Source organism: Rhincodon typus, chromosome 16, assembly GCF_021869965.1.
Source record: "Rhincodon typus isolate 14 chromosome 16, sRhiTyp1.1, whole genome shotgun sequence".
Taxonomy (NCBI): domain Eukaryota; kingdom Metazoa; phylum Chordata; class Chondrichthyes; order Orectolobiformes; family Rhincodontidae; genus Rhincodon; species Rhincodon typus.
The window spans coordinates 4,435,028-4,456,788 of record NC_063347.1 but is presented as its reverse complement, the minus strand read 5'-3'; the positions used below and the strand labels follow the sequence as shown (position 1 = coordinate 4,456,788).

Below are 21,761 nucleotides of genomic sequence, written 5' to 3'. Positions count from 1 at the left end.
ACTGCATTCCCCATACAGATGGCCTAAAGGCCCTCCGCTTCTTCCTGTCCCGCAGGCCCGACCAGTCCCCCTCCACTGACACCCTCAACCGCTTAGCCAAACTCGTCCTCACCCTCAACAACTTCTCTTTCAATTCCTCCCACTTCCTACAGACACAGGGGGTGGCCATGGGTACCCGCATGGGCCCAAGCTACGCCTGCCTCTTTGTAGGTTACGTGGAACAATCCCTCTTCCGTACCTACACTGGCCCTAAACCCCACCTTTTCCTCCGTTACATTGATGACTGTATCGGTGCCACCTTGTGCTCCCATGAGGAGCTCGAACAGTTCATCCACTTCACCAACACCTTCCACCCCAACCTTCAGTTCACCTGGACCATCTCTAACACCTCTCTCACCTTCCTGGACCTCTCTGTCTCCATCTTGGGCAACCACCTAGAAACCGATATCCATTTCAAGCCCACCGACTCCCACAGCTACCTAGAACACACCTCCTCCCACCCACCTTCCTGCAAAAATGCCATCCCCTATTCCCAATTCCTTCGCCTCCGCTGCATCTGTTCCCAGGATGAGGCATTCCACTCCCGTACATCTCAGTTGTCCTCATTTTTCAAGGACCGTTAACTCCCCCCCCCTCAGTGGTCGAGAACGCCCTCAACCGTGTCTCCCACATTCCCGCAACTCATCCCTCACACCCCGTCCACGCAATAAGAACCAAAAAAGAATCCCCCTCGTCTTCATGTACCACGCCACCAACCTCCGGATCCAATGCATCATCCTCCGACACTTCCGCCATCTGCAATCTGACCCCACCACCAAAGACATCTTTCCCTCCCCACCCTTATCTGCTTTCCGGAGGGACCACTCTCTCCGTGACTCCCTTGTCCGCTCCACGCTCCCCTCCAGCCCCACCACACCCGGCACTTTTCCCTGCAACCACAGGAAGTGCTACACCTGCCCCCATACCTCCTCCCTCACCCCCATCCCAGGCCCCAAGAAGACTTTCCACATCAAGCAGATGTTCACCTGCACATCTGCTAATGTGGTATACTGCGTCTGCCGTTCCCGTTGTGGCCTCCTCTACATCGGGGAAACCAAACGGAGGCTCGGGGACCGCTTTGCAGAACACCTACGCTCGGTTCGCACTAAACAACTGCACCTCCCAGTCGCGAACCATTTCAACTCCCCCTCCCATTCCTCAGACGACATGTCCATCCTGGGCCTCCTGCAGTGCCACAACGATGCCACCCAAAGGTTGCAGGAACAGCAACTCATATTCCGCTTGGGAACCCTGCAGCCCAATGGTATCAATGTGGATTTCACAAGCTTCAAAATCTCCCCTCCCCCTACCGCATCCCAAAACCAGTCCAGCTCGTCCCCGCCTCCCTAACCTGTTCTTCCTCCCACCTATCCCCTCCTCCTACCTCAAGCCGCACCCCCATCTCCTACCTACTAACCTCATCCCGCCCCCTTGACCTGTCCGTCCTCCCTGGACTGACCTATCCCCTCCCTAACTCCCCACCTACACTCACCTTTACTGGCTCCATCCCCGCCTCTTCGACCTGTTTGTTTCCTCTCCACCTATCCTCTCCTCTATCCATCTTCTATCCGCCTCCCACTCTCTCCCTATTTATTTCAGAACCCCCTTCCCCTCCCCCATTTCTGATGAAGGGTCTAGGCCCGAAACGTCAACCTTTCTGCTCCTATGATGCTGCTTGTCCTGCTGTGTTCATCCAGCTCTGCACCTTGTTGTCTCGGATTCTCCAGCATCTGCAGTTCCTACTATCTCTGAGTGAGAATCAGATGGACACTGACTGCGAGAAACATCCAAGGCCAGTTACTTGCTGGAGAGCAACACTCAACATGACCTTCTCAAGGACAACTAGGCCCTCTCGTCCAGCTATTTCAGCCCCCAGGATGGGGAATCAGTCTAAAGCTTGTCAATCTTCGCAATTGTCTATTCCTAAGAGCTGTAGATGCTCAGTTGTTGAGTAGATTCAAGACAGATTGGAAGATTTCCAGGAATTAAGGGATAGGGAGATAGCTGGGGTCAAGATCAAGGATAATCTTGTTAAATGTGGAACAGACTAAAGTAGACAGATTATTAGTTCCAGCTGGAGGATGTGATAGTCTTGTGGTATTATTGCTAGACATATTAATTCAGACCTGGGTAATGATCTGGAGATCTAGGTTCAAGTCCTGTGGTAGAGGGTAGAATTCGAATTCAATAAAAATCTAGAAATAAGACTTTAATTATGATATTGAAATCATTGTCAGTTGTCAGGGAAAAACCCATTTGGTTCACTAAAGTCCTTCAGGGGAGGAAACTGCTGTCCTCAGCTGATGTGGCCTACATGTGATGCCAGACCCACAGAAATATGGTTGACTCAGACAGCCCTGAGCATGAGTTAATGTCTTTAGGAGATGAGGAAGGGAAAGGGGAAAATATTGACAAAAACAAACTGAAAATATCTCCATCCAACAGGACCTAAATAAAGTGGAATCTGCAACTCAATTGTTTTCGCTCATTTAAAAGCGAAGAGGTCAGAATCATAGAATCCCTACAGAGTGGAAACAGGCCCTTCGGCCCAACAAGTCCACACTGATCCCACCCAAACCCATTCCCATATAACCCACCTGAACTACACATCCCTGAACACTATGGGCAATTTAGCATGGCTAATCCAACTAGCCTGCACATCTTTGGACTATGGGAGGAAACCGGAGCACCCAAAGGAAACCCACGCAGACACGGGGAGAATGTGCAAACTTTACACAGACAGTCACCCGAGGGTTGAATCAAACCTGGGTCCCTGGTGCTGTGAGGCAGCAATGCTAAGCACTGAGACACCGTGCTGCCCATAGCTCAGGTCAGTTGTGGTTCTTTATCATCAAGGGGCTTTGTTACCATTCCTTGGGTGAGTATATTGCTTGCAACTTGAAGTGCTGATGTTCCCATTGCTGAAAGCTTTACAGTGTTTGCCTGGGACAGAATTTGAAGGGTGCCCGTTTGGTACTTGTGCCAGCTCATAACAGAATGATGACTGCACCGGTGGAATGCTTACCCTTTTGATGGTGCTTTTCATACCAGGCTCAGGTGGGATTTAAAGAGCCTGATGCCCAACATTCCACCCTCAATTGGAAAAGGAATAAAAATGCAGAGATCCTAACTCTGCAGCTGCCGGTGGGATCCTGCTGTGCACAGCATGACCTCCACACCTGCCTACATGCCATAGAGTTACTGTACCTAAGCCCATGCTGACCCTGTCCTGGCAGTGTTTGATGGGGACAGTGTAGAGGGATCTTTATTCAGTATCTAACCCTGTGCTGTCCCTGTCATAGGAGTGTTTGATGAGCACAGTGTAGATTGACCTTCACATTCAGTTTAAAAGAGTGAGGAAGCTTAACTCCATATTAAGCCTCATGCTGTGTCTGTCCTGGGAATGATTGAGAAAGTGTAGAGAGACCTTTACCTCCACTTTAAAAGATTAGGGGGAGCTTTACTTGGTATTGAGCCCTATGCTATACCTGTCCTGGGAGTGTTTGATGGGGCCCATGTAGAGGAAACTTTACTCTGTACTGAGCCCTGTGCTAAGAATGATTGAGAACAGTGTTGAGGGAGCTCTACTTCCAGTTTGAAAGAGTAGAAAGAGCTTTACTCTGTATCTAACCTTCTGTTGTCCCTGTCCAGAAAGTGTTCGATGGGGACAGCATTGAGGGAGCTTTTCTCCGTATCTAACCCCGTGCTGTCTCTGTCCTGGGAGTGTTTGATGGGGACTGTGTAGAGAGAGCTTTGTTCTGTATCTAACCCTGTGCTGGCCTGTGCTGGGAGTGTTTGATGGGGGGATAGTGTGAAGGAAGCTTTACTTTCAGTTTCAAAAAGTATAAGAGAGCTTTACTCTGTTTCTAACCCGTGCTGTCCCTGTCCTGGGAGTTTTCGCCAGAGACAATGTAGAAACTGCTTTACACTGTATTGAGCCGTGTGCTGTACCTGTCCTGGGAGTGTTTGATGGGGCCCATGTAGAGGAAACTTTACTCTGTACTGAGCCCTGTGCTGTCCCTGTCCTAGGAATGATTGAGAACAGTGTAGAGGGAGATCTACTTCCAGTTTGAAAGAGTAGAAAGAGCTTTACACTGTATTGAGCCGTGTGCTGTACCTGTCCTGTAGCAAAAGGTATTGGGGTTGTCCAGCTCAGTTGGCCAGGGAGCGGGTGTACGATGTAGAGTAATGCTGACAGTATGGGTTCAATTCCCACAGTAGCTGAAGTTGCCATTGAAAGATTCTCCATCCGAATCTGTCCCCTCACTAAATCACCTCCAGTCATCTCTTTCTAATGAGAGAGCAAGGCTGTGGTGGCTTCACCCTTTTTTAAAGCATGATAAATTAAATAACACGCAACTTAATACAATTTCTTTCAATAGGTTACTTACCATGGAAACTGCAAATATGTAAATCTTTAGAAGTGGGAACTTTCTCTTTATCATATCAAGGTGCTGTACGCAGTCCCGGACGTATATTCTGAAATCAGACACCCACAGACGAGCCCCTTCACTCTGTCCATGGCCAACTGTGTGCAAACAGGAGACAAAACATTTTGCCTTACAGGCTTTCAATGATTGACTGCAGACTCAGTGTATGTGTGCCAACAGTACTCTCAAGCAGCACCTGCTCAGCAATAACCTGCTCAGTGACGCCCAGTTTGGGTTCCGCCAGGGCCACTCAGCTCCTGACCTCATTACAGCCCTGGTTCAAACATGGACAAAAGAGCTGAATTCCAGAGGCGAGGTGAGAGTGACAGCCCTTGACAACAAGGCTGCATTCGACTGTGTTTAGCATCAAGGAGCCATAGCAAAACTGGAATCAACGGGTATCAGAGGGCAAACTCTCCACTGGAGCCATACCTGACACATAGGAAGGTGGTTGTGGTTGTGGAAGATCAGTCATCTCAGCTCCAGGACATTACTATCCTTATGGTAGTGTCCTGGGCTCAACTATCTTCAGCTGCTTCATCGATGACCTTCCCTCCATCATAAGGTCAGAAGTGGGGATATTTGCTGATGATTGCACAATGTTCAGCACCATCCGCAACTCCTCAGATATTGAAGCAGTCCATGGTCAAATACAACACCATCTGGACAATATCCAGGCTTGGGCTAAAATGGCACGTAATATATGTGGCACAGGAGATCCATACAGAGACCATCTCCACTGAAAGAGAACCTAACTATCTCCCCTTGGCATTTAGTGGCATTACCATCACCAAATTCCTAACTGTCAATATCTTGGGAATTATCATTGACCAAAAACTGAACCGTACTAAGTATCTTGTGCAAAGAAGCTCATTGCCATTCAGCACAAAGCAGCCTACTTGACTGGCACATCATCCTACCATCCTAACTATTCACTCCCTCAATCACTGATGCACAGTAGTGGCAGTGTGTTCCACCTACAAAATACCTGCAACAACTCAGCAAGCATTCTTTAATGGCACCTTCCAAACCAATGGCTTCCAAGAGGCAGCGCTCCCAAAGCTTGTGATTTCAAATAAACGTGTTGGACTTTAACCTGGTATCATGTGACCTCTAACTATGAGTGGACAAGGGCAGCAGACACATGGGAAACACCGGCACCTACATCCTCTCCTCCACTCACATGCCATCTTGACTTTGAAATCATCATTCAGTATCACTAGGTCAAGCCTGGAACTCTCTCCCTAACAACATTGTGGGTCAACCTACAGCATGTGGACTGCAGCGGTTCAAGAAGGCAGCTCACTACCACCTTCTCAAGGGGCAACTAGGGTCAGGCAATGAATGCTGACCCAGCCAGCGATGCCCATAATCTGTAAAATAGAAATTAATTTTAAACAAGGCATGGTATAATGACATGAGTCCAACAACCTCACCCATAACCCGAGCTACAGATCTTTGCCAAAACTTTGAATGGGTCCAATTCCTCTATCATCAGTGGTTGCTCATGTGGGTCTGCCTCCTTCCTTAGCCCCTTGTTTGATGTGGAGTGGGGCCCCTCAATTCCATAATCAATTCTCCCTCTCTGATGCAGAAAGATGCCTTGGATCCTCCGTGGCCTAATTTTCGAACTGTCTAGTGTTGGCAGGAGCTGAGTGAAGGCATGCAGCGAAACTTGGCACTCCTGTGTTCAGCCAGAGATGATTAGTGAAGGCTTTCTTTGATCACTAATCAACAAACCACCCCCTCTGAAAATGTGAGTAATTGACATTGGGTAGCCAAGCTGTAGAAATGTAGAAACATAGAAAATAGAAACAGAAGTAGGCCATTTGGCCCTTAGAACCTGCCCCCATCTTTCAAAATGATTGTAGGTGTCAGTCCCTGTTCCTGCTTTCTCCCCGTACGCTTCAATTCCCAAATCCCTCGATACGGGTAATTTCTACAGTCTTCCTTCACTTAAAATAACATTCGGCTCTTCTCCCTGCCAAAGTGCATAGCCTCACATTATGTTCCATCTGTCAAGTTTTGCCCATTCACATCACCCTGGTTATATCTCTCTGTAGGATCTTTATGTTATTCTCACCACTTGCTGACCCATCTATTCTTTGCGTCATTCACAAACTTGGCTATAATACCTTCACTTTCCTCATCCAAGTCACTAATATATACTGTAAGTAATTGCGGTCCCAGCACCGATCCCTGTGGCACCCACTAGTTACATGTTTCCAGGCTGAAAAGACATCCTTATAACAACTCTCTGTCTTCCATCAGTTAGCCAATCCTCTATCATACTGATATACTACCTCCAACACCATGAACTGTCACCTTATTAATAGAACATAGAACATAGAACAGTACAGCACAGTACAGGCCCTTCGGCCCATGATGTTGTGCCGAATTTTTACCCTAATCCTAAGGTCTATCTAACTCCACCCCTACCTTATACTATCATCCATATGCCTTTCTAACAGCTGCTTAAATGCCCCTAATGAGGCCAACTCCACTACCCTCTCCATTCCACGCCCCAACCACTCTCTGAGTAAAGAACCTACCTCTGACGTCTCCCTGATATCTACCTCCTTTCACTTTAAAACTATGTCCCCTCATAAAAGCTACCTCCACCCTAGGAAAAAGTCTCTGGCTGTCTACTCTATCTATACATCTGATCATTTTGTACACCTCTATCAAGTCACCTCTCATCCTTCGTCATTCTAAAGAGAAAAGCCCTAGCTCTCTCAATCTTTCCTCGTGGGACCTTCCCTCCATTCCAGGCAACATCCTGGTAAATCTCCTCTGCACCTTTTCTAACGCTTCCACATCTTTCCTGTAATGAGGTGACCAGAACTGGACACAATACTCCAGATGTGGCCAAACCAGGCTTTTGTATAGCTGGAGCGTAACTTCACGGCTGTTGAACTCAATCCCTCTATTAATGAAAGCTAACACACCATACGCCTTCTTAACAACTCTATCTACCTGGGTGGCAGCTCTCAGGGAACTGTGAACATGAACTCCAAGATCCCTCTGCTCCTCCACACTGCCAAGAATCTTTCCGTTAACCCTGTATTCTGCTTTCAAGTTTGTCCTTCCAAAATGAATCACCTCACACTTTTCAGGATTAAACTCCATCTGCCACTTCTCAGCCCAGCTCTGCATTCTATCAATGTCCCTTTATAACCTAAAACAGCCCTCCGCACTGTCCACAACGTGACCCACCTTCGTATCGTCCGCGAACTTGCTAATCCACCCTTCCACTCCTTCATCCAAATCATTTACAAAAATCACAAATAGAAGAGGACCCAGAACTGATCCTTGTGGTACACCACTTGTAACTGAGCACCATGTTGAATATTTTGCGTCCACTACCACCCTTTGTCTTCTAAGGGTCAGCCAATTCTAAATCCAATCTGCCACATTTCCCCCTATCCCATGCCTCCTTACCTTCTGCATGAGCCTACGATGGGGAACCTTATCAAACGCCTTACTTAAATCCATGTATACCACATCCACTGCTCCACCTTCATCCACATTAAGTAACCTTATGTATGGTACCTGATCAAGTGCCTTTTGGAACTTCAAATGTATACATCTACTGGTTGGCCTTTATCCGCCCTGCTTGTTACCTCCTCAAAGAGCCCAAATAAATTTGTCTGGCATGATTCTTCCTTTATGAAGCTATACTGACACTTTACATTTGATTCTAACAATGACAAGTATTGAACTAACCAGTTACCCGTTTACTTTTTGTCTCCTTCCCTATTTGAATAAGGGTGTTATGTTGGTAGCTTTCCAATCTGCTGGACTTTTCCAGAATCTGAGGATTCTTGGAATCTGAGGACTAACCTCAGGACGTCCACTCTCTCTGAGCCTATGTCCTTTAGAATCCTAACAAACAATCTATCAGGTCCAGGGGACTTATTGACCCCATTTGGCTAGGAGACCACCCTCCCTTAATTAGTCACTTGAGTGGTTCCATTGGGTTCTGGGAACTGGGGACTGTCCTCCACCTTCCCTTCTGCAGGCACAATACCATGTCAATGAGAGGGTGATGGGTACAATATCCACCTTCCTTATCATTTCCAGGCTGCCACCCCCATCCCCAGGCCCCAAATCTCACAAACCCCATAAAATTCAACCCCGTGTTTTGTTTTTAAATGAGCCATTTGATGTTTTGTGACAATATAAGCTCAGTAGATGAAAGTGAATCGTTAGGGTGAGGGCAATATATTTGAGTAGTTATGTTGTGGGTGCAGCTGGTCATGATGGTTTTGAGATCCTGGTTCTAAAATGTTCTTTTCCATACTTGGCTGAAAGTTACATTGCTTCGGACCATGATGCATTAGTACATCTGCCTTCAATGAGTGGAGGCTCACAAAATATGGAAAGTGTCACATATTTTCCAGGATATCTCACTATTAATGTAAGTGGGGTGTTGGGAGTGATGTTTTGTTGCAGGCACTCATTGGAGGAAGATATGGCTTACCAAGGAGCAGTGATCCACATGCTCCGAAATGCTTTGGAGACTTGAGCAATCTACAGTAGATACTCCAAAACATTGGAGGATTAACACAAGTAGTGGCTTTACAAGGTGACAAGAAACGTGGACCACCAGCAGAGTTCTATTCCCAGTCAATGTGCCCAGCATCATGCAGAAACTCATTCAAAACCAGTTCCTCTGGGCTAGACATGTCATTCACGTAGTGCTTTCAAATTGCTTCTAGAATGAGAGGTCATAGTTTTAGGATAAGGGGTGGCAGATTTGAACAGAAATGAGGAGGAATTACTTCTCTCGAAGAGTTATGAATCTTTTGATCTGACTTATTGTAGTCACATGTACCTAAGTACAGTGAAAAACTTTCTTTTGCAAGCAGTGCAAGTAGATTGTAGCAAACGAGGACATACAGATCATAGGATGCTTAGACAGAGTGAGGCACACAAGGTTACGTCGCAAGATCAACATTATTTGAAGTTAGGGAGGTCCATTTAATAGTCTAATAAAGCAGGGGAGAAGCTGTTCTTAAACCTGTTGGTGTGATTTTTTAAAATTATGCATTCAGTGTTGCTGGCTAGGCCAGCATTTATTGCCCATCCCTAATTGCCCAGGGGACAGTTATGAGTCAACCACATTGCTGTGGGTGTGGAGTCACTTGTAGGCCAGACCAGGTAGGGATATCAGTGAACCAGATGGGTTTTTCCCCTGACAATCAGTGATGATTCATGGTCACCATTAGACTCTTAATTCCAGATATTTAGTTGAATTCAAATTCCACCATCTGCCATGGCGGGATTCAAACCCAGGTCCCCAGAACATTATCTGGGTCTCTGGATTAACAGTCCAGTGATAATACCACTAGGCCATCGCCTCCCTAAGCTCCTGTATCTTCTGTTTGATGGAAGAGGTTGGAAGGGAATTCACTACCCCAGATGCAGTGGATGGTGAAGCACTGAGTATATTTAAGGAGCAGATAGATTTTTAATTGGTAATTGGTTAAAAGATAGTGAGGAGTTGGCAGGAGCTGAGACTGAGATAAGATCAGCCTTGATGGTAGTAAATTGTGGAGCAGGCTCAAGGAGCTGAATTGCCGACTCCTGCACCGACTTCTAAAGGTTCAATATATTGTTCACTTGAAGCTGTGATACAGAATAGCACAAGCAGAAGGAGTTGTAAGCAGAAGCAAAAACATTGAGTAATTGTTTTAATGAAAGAATCCATTGCTGTTGCTCATGGAAAATCCTGTTCTAATTCTGGCTGTTCTCAAATGGCCAAAACCTCACACCAGCTGAGAACCTCACCTTGACGACAAGATTCTGCAAAAGGAAAAGTTTTGTACCTTTTTTGGAGGTTTGCTTAGTCTCTACTGTAAATGCAATAGTTCTTGTTGTGGCTGGCAACTACAGATAGACACAGTCAGGCTGTCATCAGTTGGTGGGGTGTAAGCTGCTCATGTTTAAGAAGCAGTTATTGTTTCACAGAGAAGTCACGTTGCTTTTGCTGATGATACCACCACAAGCACAGCTGATCTCGTGTTATGCACAATGTATGCGTGAATGTTGGCAGGGTATATGAAGACCATTAAGAAATTGCCAAAACCACACAATTTCTTCGGGAAAGGGTTGGTTTCCAGGAACTGACCCAAATGGTAATACACAAGATCAAGCAACCATAATGTTAAGTCCTGGTGATCCTCGCAAGGTGTCTAAACTATATCCCAGGTCCAATGGATTGAGGTTCTTGTCAATTCTGCGGACTTGTCAGTTGGTAGACTCATGCTTGTTGTCACTGATGGCTACAACAGCCTCGCAATCATAGAAACAGTTGAATCCACTTCAAAAAAAAAGCAGTTACAGAAATACAGGAGGAGGCCATTCAGCCTATCGTGTCTGCCCCAGCTTTCTAAGTGAGCCATCCCATTAGTGCTATTTCCCAGTCTTAACCCTGCACAAGCATCCTTTTCAGAAAACAATCTAATTCCCTATTGAGAGATAGTAGGAACTGCCGATGCTGGAGAATCACAAGGTGTAGAGCTGGATGAATACAGCAGGCCAAGCAGCATCAGAGGAGCAGGAAAGCTGACATTTCAGATCTGGACCCTTCTTCAGAAATGGATTTCCTATTGGATTCCCTATTGGATGCCTTAATTGAAAATGCCTCCAACACACACTTAGGCAGAATGTTCCAAACCTTTTCCACTCTCTGTATGAAATGGTTTGACTTCATGTCACCATTGTCACTTCCAGTTACTAGGTATCTATATATATTTCCTTAAACATTTTCAGTGAATTTTCCTCCATAACCTTCAGTGGGAGAGAATTCCACAGGTTCACCACTCTCTGAATAAAAGGATTTCTCCCATTTCAGTCTAAAATGGCCTAGCCCATATCTTGACACTGTCACCCCTTGTTCCTGTACTTGCTGGATTTACCTTTATATCCTTTTTGGACCAGACGTACAATTTGCAATTCTCCAGCTCTTTGATTAAAAAAAACTGTAAAGTTACGGCCAATGTCTCCATTATTTCCTTGATACTATCCTTGGATGCATCTTATTGTGCATTATCACCTAACCACAGACAGCCTATTCAATACTTTCTGCTTATCAATTTTAAATCAGACTTATGCATTAATTGCCTCCTCTTTATCTTCGACTGGGGAAGCAGCTTTTCCTTGGTGAAGACAGATGCAAACCATTCATTTATTACCTGAGCTAATCCTTTTATTGGTCCCTAATTGGCGCTACTCCTCCTTTTATCACCCTTTTTTAGTATTCATATGGTTATTAAAGGCTTTGGGATTTCCTTTTATGGTAACTGCTAGTCTCTTTCCATAATCTCTCTTTGAGTCATAGAAACAGGCCCTTCAGCCCAAACTGGTCCATGCTGACCATGGTGCCCGCTTAGCTAATTTGCTTCTGTTATTTGCATTTTCACCTTATCCTCTGAACCTTCTTTATTGCGTGATCCGTGCAGTGTGTCTTAACTATGTCCCAGGACCAATGGATTCAGGTTATTGTCAACTCTGCTGACTTCTCCATTGGTAGACACCCAGTTGTTGTTGCTGACGGCTACAGAAGCCTCCCAGTCACAGAAATAATTGCACCCACTTTGAAAAAACTCACTTCCTGTCTCCCCAAAGCCTCTCCACATCTATGTGTCAGGAGTGTGATGGAGTATGCCCCACTTGCCTGGATGAGTGCAGCCCCAACAACATCTAGAAGTTTGACACCATCCAGGACAAAGCAGCCCGCTTGACTGGGACCACATCCACTCTCTCCACCATCGTTCCACCACCAATGTTCAGTAGCAGCAGTGTGTACCATCTACAAGATGCACTGCAGAAATTCACCAAAACTTTTTAGACAGGACCTTCGAAACTCATGACTGCTTCCATCTAGATGGACAAGGGCAGCAGATACATGGGAACACCTCCATCTGCAAGTTCTCTTCCAAGCCACTCACCATCCTGACTTGGAAATATATTGCCGTTCCTTCACTGTCACTGGGTCAATATTTGTGATGCCCTTCCTGCATTGTAGGACTACCTACAGCACATGGGCTGCAGCGGTTCAAAAAGGCAGCTCACCCCCACCTTCTCAAAGGGCAATAAATGCTGGATCAGCCAGCAATGCCCACATGCCATGAATAAAACAAAAGAAACAAGAGTAGAATGTCACAGAGAGCATACTAACCTCCCAACAATCCACCTACCCAGCCGCTCCAGCACCAACTGGCCCACATTGTAGCCAAGCCCTAGAGAATGGAACTTTCACCTAGATCAGAACCCATTGAACCAGAGTGGAGCAAGTCATACTTGATCTTGAGGGACTGCCTGAGGAGAGAGCCTGGCAGTGGCCACCGAAAGATGGCAACGTGTTTCTTGATGTACGGCTTAGCGATAATGGCTAGTACTTACTGTGATCATGTGAAAATACGAACATGGATTTCTTCAGAAACAATGACACAAGTTCTGAGTAGCGGCCAGAATGATCGCCTGCATTGTGTATCAGCATCATTAGAGCCCTAGAAAAATTAAGCCGCAGAACAACACCCCATCAGCTTCAAATTTAAACAAATTGCATTACAATCGTCATGATTGTAATGAGGTCAACCAGGTGGACCTCATAGAATATGAGTTCCCTGATTGGGGCTGTTATTCTGGTCCAATCAGGGAGCCCTGGCTGACAGATATAAACAGGAATGTCAGAGATTTTTGTTCACTCCAGGAGTCGACTCTGAACTAGGTGCGTCAGTGTCATATGCTATGCGCGTGTAAATAAAGGGAAACCTGGCGATGGGATATCGGCCTCTGTGGAGTTGTTTCAGTGGCCATCAGAGAACAACACTCCCCTGAAGATATTCATTAGCAACAGCCATCTTTGAGTTGGGGTAAGTGTCTCTGGCGTCATGCTGTTATGCTTCCAAAAAGCAACGAGTAATTTTCCTGACAGCTTGTGGACCCGCAGCTTTTTCAGTTATTAGAAGCCTAAAATTCCCTGAGGCACCAGCTACTAAAACCTTTCAAGAGTTGATGGATTCAGTTAAGGAATATTATAACTCCAAGCCTTCTCTAATTCAAAGATGCTATCAGTGTTGCTCGGCAGTTTGAGAATTAGGGAATCCGTATCAGGATTTTTGATGAGATTAAGATGACTGGTAAAGACATGATTTTGGTTTATCGCTAAGTGAGATACTGAGAGACCATTTGGGATGTGGAATGAATGATGTAACTGTGCAAAAGTGCCTACTAGCTGAAGCCCAACTGGTCTTTGAACAGGCACTACAGTTGCAGGGTATTCCGATGGAAGTGGACACTTTTGCCAGTCTGACTGAGTTTTGGGGAACACTGTTTGAGTGAAGGCAATTGCATAGCCTCACTCAGGACATACCCTGAACAGAGGGACTCTAGGACAGCCCACAGCAAAACCCCAAAACAAAGCCAAACCTCCGCTGAAAGGTTAAAATCTTCTCAAGGAACCGGGCTGGCAGGCCATTGTGTTGCTGGTGGTATGCAGACTCGAGATGGCGAAAGTATCCACTATGCCTGAATTGAGTAAGAGAGCTCATAGACCAGTATCCAGGGGAGTAAATCTCCCTACATCTGGTTTGGAATAGTTAAGTTACTTAGCAACATCCAAATCAGAATCAATAGACATAAAGGGATAACAAGGTGTAGAGCTGGATGAACACAGCAGGCCAAGCAGCATCAGAGGAGCAGGAAGGCTGACGTTTCGGGCCTAGACCCTTCTTCAGAAAATCAATAGACATAAATGTCTGGTTAAATGATGTCTCAGTTCCAATGGTAGTGGTGTGGGTGTTTCAGTGATCTCAGCACGGTGGCTCAGGGGTTAGCACTGCTGCCTCACAGCACCAGGGACCCGGGTTCGATTCCACCCTCGGGCGACTGTCTGTGTGGAGTTTGCACGTTCTCCCCGTGTCTGTGTGGGTTTCCTCCGGGTGGTCTGGTTTCCTCCCACAGTCCAAAGATATGTAGGCTAGGCTATGCTAAATTGCCTGTAGTGTTCAGGGATGTGTAGGTTCGATGAGTTATAGGGGAATGGGTCTGGGCGGGATGCTCTGAGGGTTGGTGTGGACTTGTTGGGCCAAAGAGCCTGTTTCCACACTGTCGGGATTCCATGATCTAAACTGGTCATTAATAAAATTTACCCTGGACTCCAACCCTTAAGTTTGTGTAAGATCTTGGCCAGGCTGAGAGGCTACACTGAGGAGCCTCTACAGATTAAGATACTTAAGAGAAGCAGCTGGCTCAGTTACACTGATTGTAGTAAAAGGCTCAGGCCCAAGCTTCATGGGGCAAATTGATTGAGAAAGATTCAACTTGAATAACCCAACATTTTTTGATTAGAAAATGGCTGCCTGAGTGAAGTCCTAATTAAATAACCAGAGGTTTTTCAGGAAGGTCCAAGGACTACTAAAGGAGCCAAGGCCACCTTGCATGTTGACCAGGAAGCAATCCCATGATTCCACAAGGTTCACCCAGTGTCATTTGCCTTACGGGCAAAAGTAGAGGGAGAAATTGGGAGACTGGAAAGTGAGGGAATCATCAAACCAGTGCAGTTTGTGGAATGGGCTTCACCGATTGTGAAACCTGATGGGTTGGTTCGCTTTTGTGGGGATTTTAAACAAATGATAAACTGCTTTTCACAGCAGGATAAATACTCAATCGCTCGCATAGAGGGTTTATATGCAAAGCTGGCAGGGGGGCTGTCCTTCACAAAGCTGGATGTGAGCCAGGCTTACCTGCAGTCGCCATAAGCCTTCCCAGAAGTATGGTACAATTAATACCCACAAGGGTTTGTACCAATATACGAGACTGCCTTTTGGGGTATCGTCAGTCTCTGCTATTTTCCAGTGGACAATGGAGGACATTTTACAAAGTCTACCCCGAGTCACCATTTATCTAGATAACCAGGAAGACCAATAAAGAGCATTTAGAGAACTTGGACATTGTGCTTAAACGTCTCTCCCAGGCGGGTGTGTGCCTTAGGAGGGAAACATCTGTGTTCCAGGCACTCTAAGTGACCTACTCGGGCTACAGAACTGATAAGATCAGGTTACATCTGTTGGAAGATAAAGTGAGGGCAATCAAAGGAGGCCCAGCTCCCATATCCGTACTGGAGCTTAGGCCTTTCCTTGTGTTAATGAATTATTATGGAAAATTCATACGTATCCTGGCCTCCATCCTGGTACCTTTACACCTGCTATTGAGAAATGGTCTCGTAGCCGTTAGGGAAGTGAAGAAGCAGCTATTGTTGTCTAAGGTGTTGGCACACTACGATCCCGAGCGAGATGTGGTGCTGACATGACCAGTGGCCCAGTGGAGAGGAATGCATGATGGCATTAACTTCCTGGAATTTGGCTGATGGCGAACAAATATAGAGAAAGAATGTTGGCGATCATCTTTAGTGTGAGAAGGTTCCACCAATACCTTTACACTTGTAATAGTAATGGACCACAGGTCCTTACTAGGGCTATTCAAAGAAGAGATGGCCGTGCTGCCCTAAGCTTCAAGTTGAATTCAATGGCGGGCTGTTACTCTGAGTGTGCACAAATACAAGTTGGAACAGCGTCTGGGAGCACGTGGCAAATATAGATGCCTTGAGGTGCCTCCCACTGGCAGATACACCACCGGCGATGCTGCCACAAGCAGGGCCCATTCTGGTTTTAAATTTTCTGTTCACCCTTTGGTCACTGCTGGGAATATCAGGCTCTAGACACAAAAAGATCACGACAGCATCTGGTAGTGATGGGGGAAGCAAAGGGGCCATGACAATCAGAATGGAGACCCTTCTGGACAGGGCAACACCAGATCACCGTAGCGGACGGTGTTTTACTATGGGGAGCAAGAATAGATTGTCCCAAGTAAAGGTCACCACCAGATACTGGCTAAACTCCACCAGGGTCATCCAGGGGTTTCCAAAATGAAGATGTTGGCAAGAATTTAAGTCTGGTGGCCACAATTGGATGCAGGCATAACCGTGTTGGTGCCCAGAGTGACAAAAAGGGCAAAAATTACCGCCAACAGCTGTCCCACATTTCTGGGAATAGCCAGGTAAACCCTGGATGTGGTTACACATCAACTACGCAGGTCCTTTCATGGGCTCAATGTTTTTAGTCATGGTGGACACCCTTTCAAAGTGGTTGACCATTGAAACGTTGTGAGCATCTTTTGCAGTGCATGGACTCCTGGAGATATTGGTCACAGCCAATGGGCCAACAGGGAATTTGAGTATTTCCTAAAGTTGAATGGCATTCGGTATGTAAGGACAGCTCCATACCATCAATCGTCCAGCAGTCTGTTAGAAAGCGCATTCCAAACTGTGAAGGCAGGCTTAAGGAAACAGCTTTGCTCAATATCAAACTCTCTTCGTTCCTTGTTGATAATAGGACCACTCCTCTTGCAACTACAAGGACAGCTCCAGCAGAGTTGCCAATGGGGAGAAGACTCTGCACCAGGTTAAACCTGATCTTCCCAGACCTTGGGCGGGGGGAGTTGGGGGGTGGGGTGGTGGTTGGTGAAACGGCATCAGGGATACCAATGCCAGACACAAGACTCTTTTAAGCAAGACAGACCATTTACTTCAGGGGGTGAAGTTTGGTGTTGAAACCATGGGAACGGCCCTGCATGGGTAAGAGGCATGGTCGACATGAGGTCAGGTCCAGTGATGTACAAAGTCCAGGTAGGAGAGGTGGTCCTGAACAAGTACATGGACCATGTGAAAGCTGCTACCTCACAAACAGGGCAGGGGGAAAACATATCTGGCCCCTCAGAACGTCCAGCAAGGCCGTCAGAACCCGTGGGTTCTGCCTAACCTCCGAGAATGAGATGGACACAGCAGATATCACAGCCTTGATGCTGTCACTGCCTGAGAAGAGGATGGGTTTTGGCTGAGAAGCTGCTGGTGCATGAGGCAGGCTATGGTCCAGCACACGCTTCCAGTATCCAAGGCAGAGTCAGAGAAACTGGACCTGGTGGGAAAATGCCCCAGGAGTAAGAACAGGCCTATGTCCCAGGACTTAGAGGAGGTCGAGATGTAGTGATTGGAATAAGGTCAGCCAGGTGAACCTTATAGAATCTGAGTTCCCTGATTGGGGCTGCTAACCTGGTCCAATCAGGGAGTCCTGGCTGACAGATATAAACGGGAGTGTCAGGGGTTCTGTTCACTCTGAGAGCTGGCCCTAAGCTAGCTGGGTCAGTGTCAAGGACTATGCTCGTGTAAATAAACGGTGACGTGGTGATGGGATACTGGCCTTTGTGGAGTAATTTCAACAATCCTGTAATTCAACACTGGCCTCTTCTCTGTGATATCACCACTGGCCAGCTGTTGATAAGCCTGTCCACTGCGGAAATTCTCTCCCATTTTTATTTTCAGATGTGATCCTGGTACCGCTCTTGTTTTCCACCCACTGTGAGCAGTTCCTTATCTCTGCTGCTCAAATCCTTAACTTGCAGTAAGTACAGTTGAGCACATTGGGCCGATATCCATTAGAGTTGAGAAGAATGATCACATTGATAAACATCAGACTCTGAGGAGGCTTGACAGGGTGAATCATAGAATCCCTACAGTGTGGAAGCAGGCCACTCGGCCCATCAAGTCCACACCGACCCTCCGAAGAGCTTCCCACCCTAGACACTATGGGCAATTTAGCACAGCCAATCCACATAACCTGCACATCTTTGGACTGTGGGAGGAAACTGGAGCACCCGGAGGAAACCCACGCAGACACGGGGAGAATGTGCAAACTCCACACAGACTTTTGCCTGAGGGTGGAATTGAACCTGGGTCCCTGGCGCTGTGATGCAGCAGGGCTAACCACTGAGCCACCGTGCCACCCTAATGTGGAGAGGGTATTTCCCTCTTGGGTGGGAATCTAGAGCTCAGAGCACAGTTTCAGAATAAGGGGCTTTCCATTTAAGATGGAGATGATGAGGAGGTTTTTCTCTCAGAAGTCATTAGAGTTTCAAATTCCCTTCACCAAAAATGGTAAATTAAGGAGATTTTTATTCACATACAAATGCTTATATCCTTGAATATATTTCAGAATTGAGAATGTTTGCCGATGATTACACAATGTTCAGCATCATTCGTGACTCCTCAGAAACTGAAGCAGTTCATGACCAAATGCAGCAAGATCTGGACAATATCCAGGCTTGGGCTGACAAGCGAAAAGTATACAATTGACTACAGAAATGCCAGACAATGACTGTCTCCAATCAGAGACAATCTCACCACCATACCTTTACATTCAATGGTGTTACCATCACTGAAACCCCCTCTATCAACATATTGGGGGTTACCACATGACCAGAAACTCAACTGGACTTGCCACATGAACACAGTGGCTACAAGAGCAGGTAAAAGGCTAGGCATACTGCAGTGAGTAACTTACTTCCTGACTCCCGAAACCCTCTCTACCATCGACATGGCACAAGTCAGGAGTGTGATGGAATAATCCCCACTTGCCTGGATGAGTGCAGCCCCAACAACACTCCAGAAACTTGACACCATCCAGGACAAAGCAGCCCGCTTGATTGGCACCACATCCACAAACATCCACTCCCTCCACCACTGACACTCAGTAGCAGCAGTGTGTACTGTCTAACAGATGCACTGCAGAAGTTCACCAAAGATCCTCAGACACCACCTTCCAAACACACGACCACTTCCATCTAGAAGGATAAGGGCAGTAGATACATGGGAACACCACAACCTTCAAGTTCTCCTCCAAGCCACTCACCATCCTGACTTGGAAATATATCGTTTTTCCTGTGTCACTGAGTCAAATCCTGGAATTCCCTCCCTAATGGCATTGTGGGTCTACCTGTAGCACATGGACTGCAACGGTTCAAGAGGCAGCTCACCACCACCTTCTCAGGGGCAACTAGGGATGGGCAATAAATGCTGGGCCCAGCCAGCAACGCCCACATCCCAGAAGTGAATAAATAAAAATGACCTAGCCTCTAACAGAGAGTGGGAGTGGGCCATTGAATGTATTAAATAATATAAATAATTTGTATGTGGATAGGTATCTCTTTAATTTCCATATTTAGTGAAAGGGCCACCTATTGTCTGTTCAATTTTATGCCATGATGTTCAAACATGTTCTTAAAAAGTTAGGGAACAGTGATGTTGGTAAGTGGTTTCTTACACTAGACTTTGGCTTTAAGTGAGAAATTTTGCCTGGAGAATCTAATATTCTTCTATCCAGTTGCTGTTTTAGTTATCAGATCTTGTATCGAATGTTTACAGGCGAGTGGAAGAGATGAAACCATTTAGAATTGTTTTTAGGGTGTGTATTTTTTTTTATCAGCAAGTTTGCACTTTCATGCCGGGTGTCAACCCAAAGTGTTTTGAAAGCTGGTTCTGAAACTTTTCTGTAATGTTCCTCTATTATACCAGTTGACCCTTTTTCCTTTTTATAAGCAAATCCAAAACTCTGCTGCCCACATCTAGACTCCAGTTCTGCGTACCTGTGCTCATTGACTTACATTGGTCTCCTGGCCTGGCAGCAAGTTCAATTTTAAAACTCATCCATGTTGTTTATTCCCTCCATAGCCACAACGCTTCCTGCCCCTGCCATTGCTATCTCTATAACCTTCTCCAGCAACACAACCCTCCAAACTCCCAACTCTTCTGATTCTGACCTCTTACACATCCCAAATTTTAATTGCTCCACCATTGGTAGCTGTGTCTTCAACTGCCTCAGGTGCCAACTTCCTCACAAAATCTCAATCTCAAGCTCTCTGGGTCTCACCCTTCCTTGAGGTATGACTTCTTTTTGTGGTAGTCAAAATTAGGATGTTTGTAAATCAGACAAGAATTGACTGTGTGATTGACAATGAGGAAGATGCCAATAGAACAAAGAACAAAGAAAGTTACAGCACAGGAACAGACCCTTCGGCCCTCCAAGTCTGTGCCGATCCAGATCCTCTATCTAAACCTGTCACCTATTTTCCAAGGATCTGTATCCCTCTGCTCCCTGCCCATTCATGTATCTATCCAGAAACATCTTAAATGATGCTATCGTGCCCGCCTGTACCACCTCCGCTGGCATCGCGTTCCAGGTACCCACCAACCTCTGTGTAAAGAACTTTCCATGCATATCTCCCTTAAACTTTTCCCCTCTCACCTTGAAATCGTGACCCCTAGTAATTGAGTCCCCCACTCTGGGAAAAAGCTTCTTGCTATCCACCCTGTCTATACCCCTCATGATTTTGTAGGCCTCAATCAGGTCCCCCCTCAACCTCCATCTTTCTAATGTAAATAATCCTAATCTAATCAACCTCTCTTCATAGCTAGCGCCCTCCATACCAGGCAACGTCCTGGTGAACCTCCTCTGCACCCTCTCCAAAGCATCCACATCCTTTTGGTAATGTGGCGACCAGAACTGTACACAGTATTCCAAATGTGGTCGAACCAAAGTCCTATACAACTGCAACATGACCTGCCAACTCTTGTACTCAATACCCCGTCCGATGAATGAAAGCATGCCATATGCCTTCTTGACGACTCTATCGGCCTGCGTTGCCACCTTCAGGGTACAATGGACCTGAACACCCAGATCTCTCTGTGCATCAATTTTCCCCAGGGCTTTTCCATTTACCATATAGTTCGCTCTTGAATTGGATCTTCCAAAATGCATCACCTCTCATTTGCACCAGAAAAGCACCAGAAAATTTGCAAATAGAGTCATAGAGCCATGCAGCACAGAAACAGATCCTTTGGTCCAACTTGTCCATGTTGACCAAGTTTCCAAAACTAAACCAGTCCCACTTGCCTGCATTTGGCCCATATCCCTCTAAACTTTTCCTATTCATGTTCCTGTCCAAAAATCTCTTCAATGTTGTACCTGCACCTATCACTTCCCCTGACAGTTCATTCCACGTAGGCACCATCTTCTGTGTGATAAAGATAAATTTAAATCCTTCTCCTCTCATCTTAAAACTCTAGTTTTAAACTCTCCCACCCTAGGGAAATGACCTTTACTATTCACCTTATCTTTGCTCCTAATGATTTTATAAACCTCTATAAGACCATCCCTCAATCTCCGACACTGCAGGGAAAAACAGTCCCAGCCTATCCAGTCTGTCCTTATAACTCAAACCCTTCAGTCCCGGCAATGTCCTGGTAAATCTTTTCCGAACCCTCTCCAATTTAATAATATCTTTCCTCTAGCAGGATGACCAGAACTCTACACAGTACTCCGAAAAAGGCCTCACTAAAGTCCTACATAATCTCAGCATGACGTCCCAATTCCTCTACTCAGTGTTCTGACC

At 46.1% G+C, this 21,761-nt stretch overlaps 1 protein-coding gene across 1 annotated transcript in view; it reads right to left on the bottom strand.

Moving 5' to 3' along the window:
- The window catches only part of LOC125485144 (monoglyceride lipase-like), a 117,019-nt gene that overhangs the window by 23,767 nt on the left and 71,491 nt on the right, over positions 1 to 21,761 (bottom strand). Inside the window, exons 2-3 of the mRNA XM_048606579.1 lie at positions 12,879 to 12,985; positions 4,431 to 4,567 (exon numbers count right to left, since the gene is read on the bottom strand). Of these exons, the coding sequence (XP_048462536.1) occupies positions 4,431 to 4,567; positions 12,879 to 12,985 (244 nt within the window). The remainder of the gene's footprint in view (positions 1 to 4,430; positions 4,568 to 12,878; positions 12,986 to 21,761) is intronic.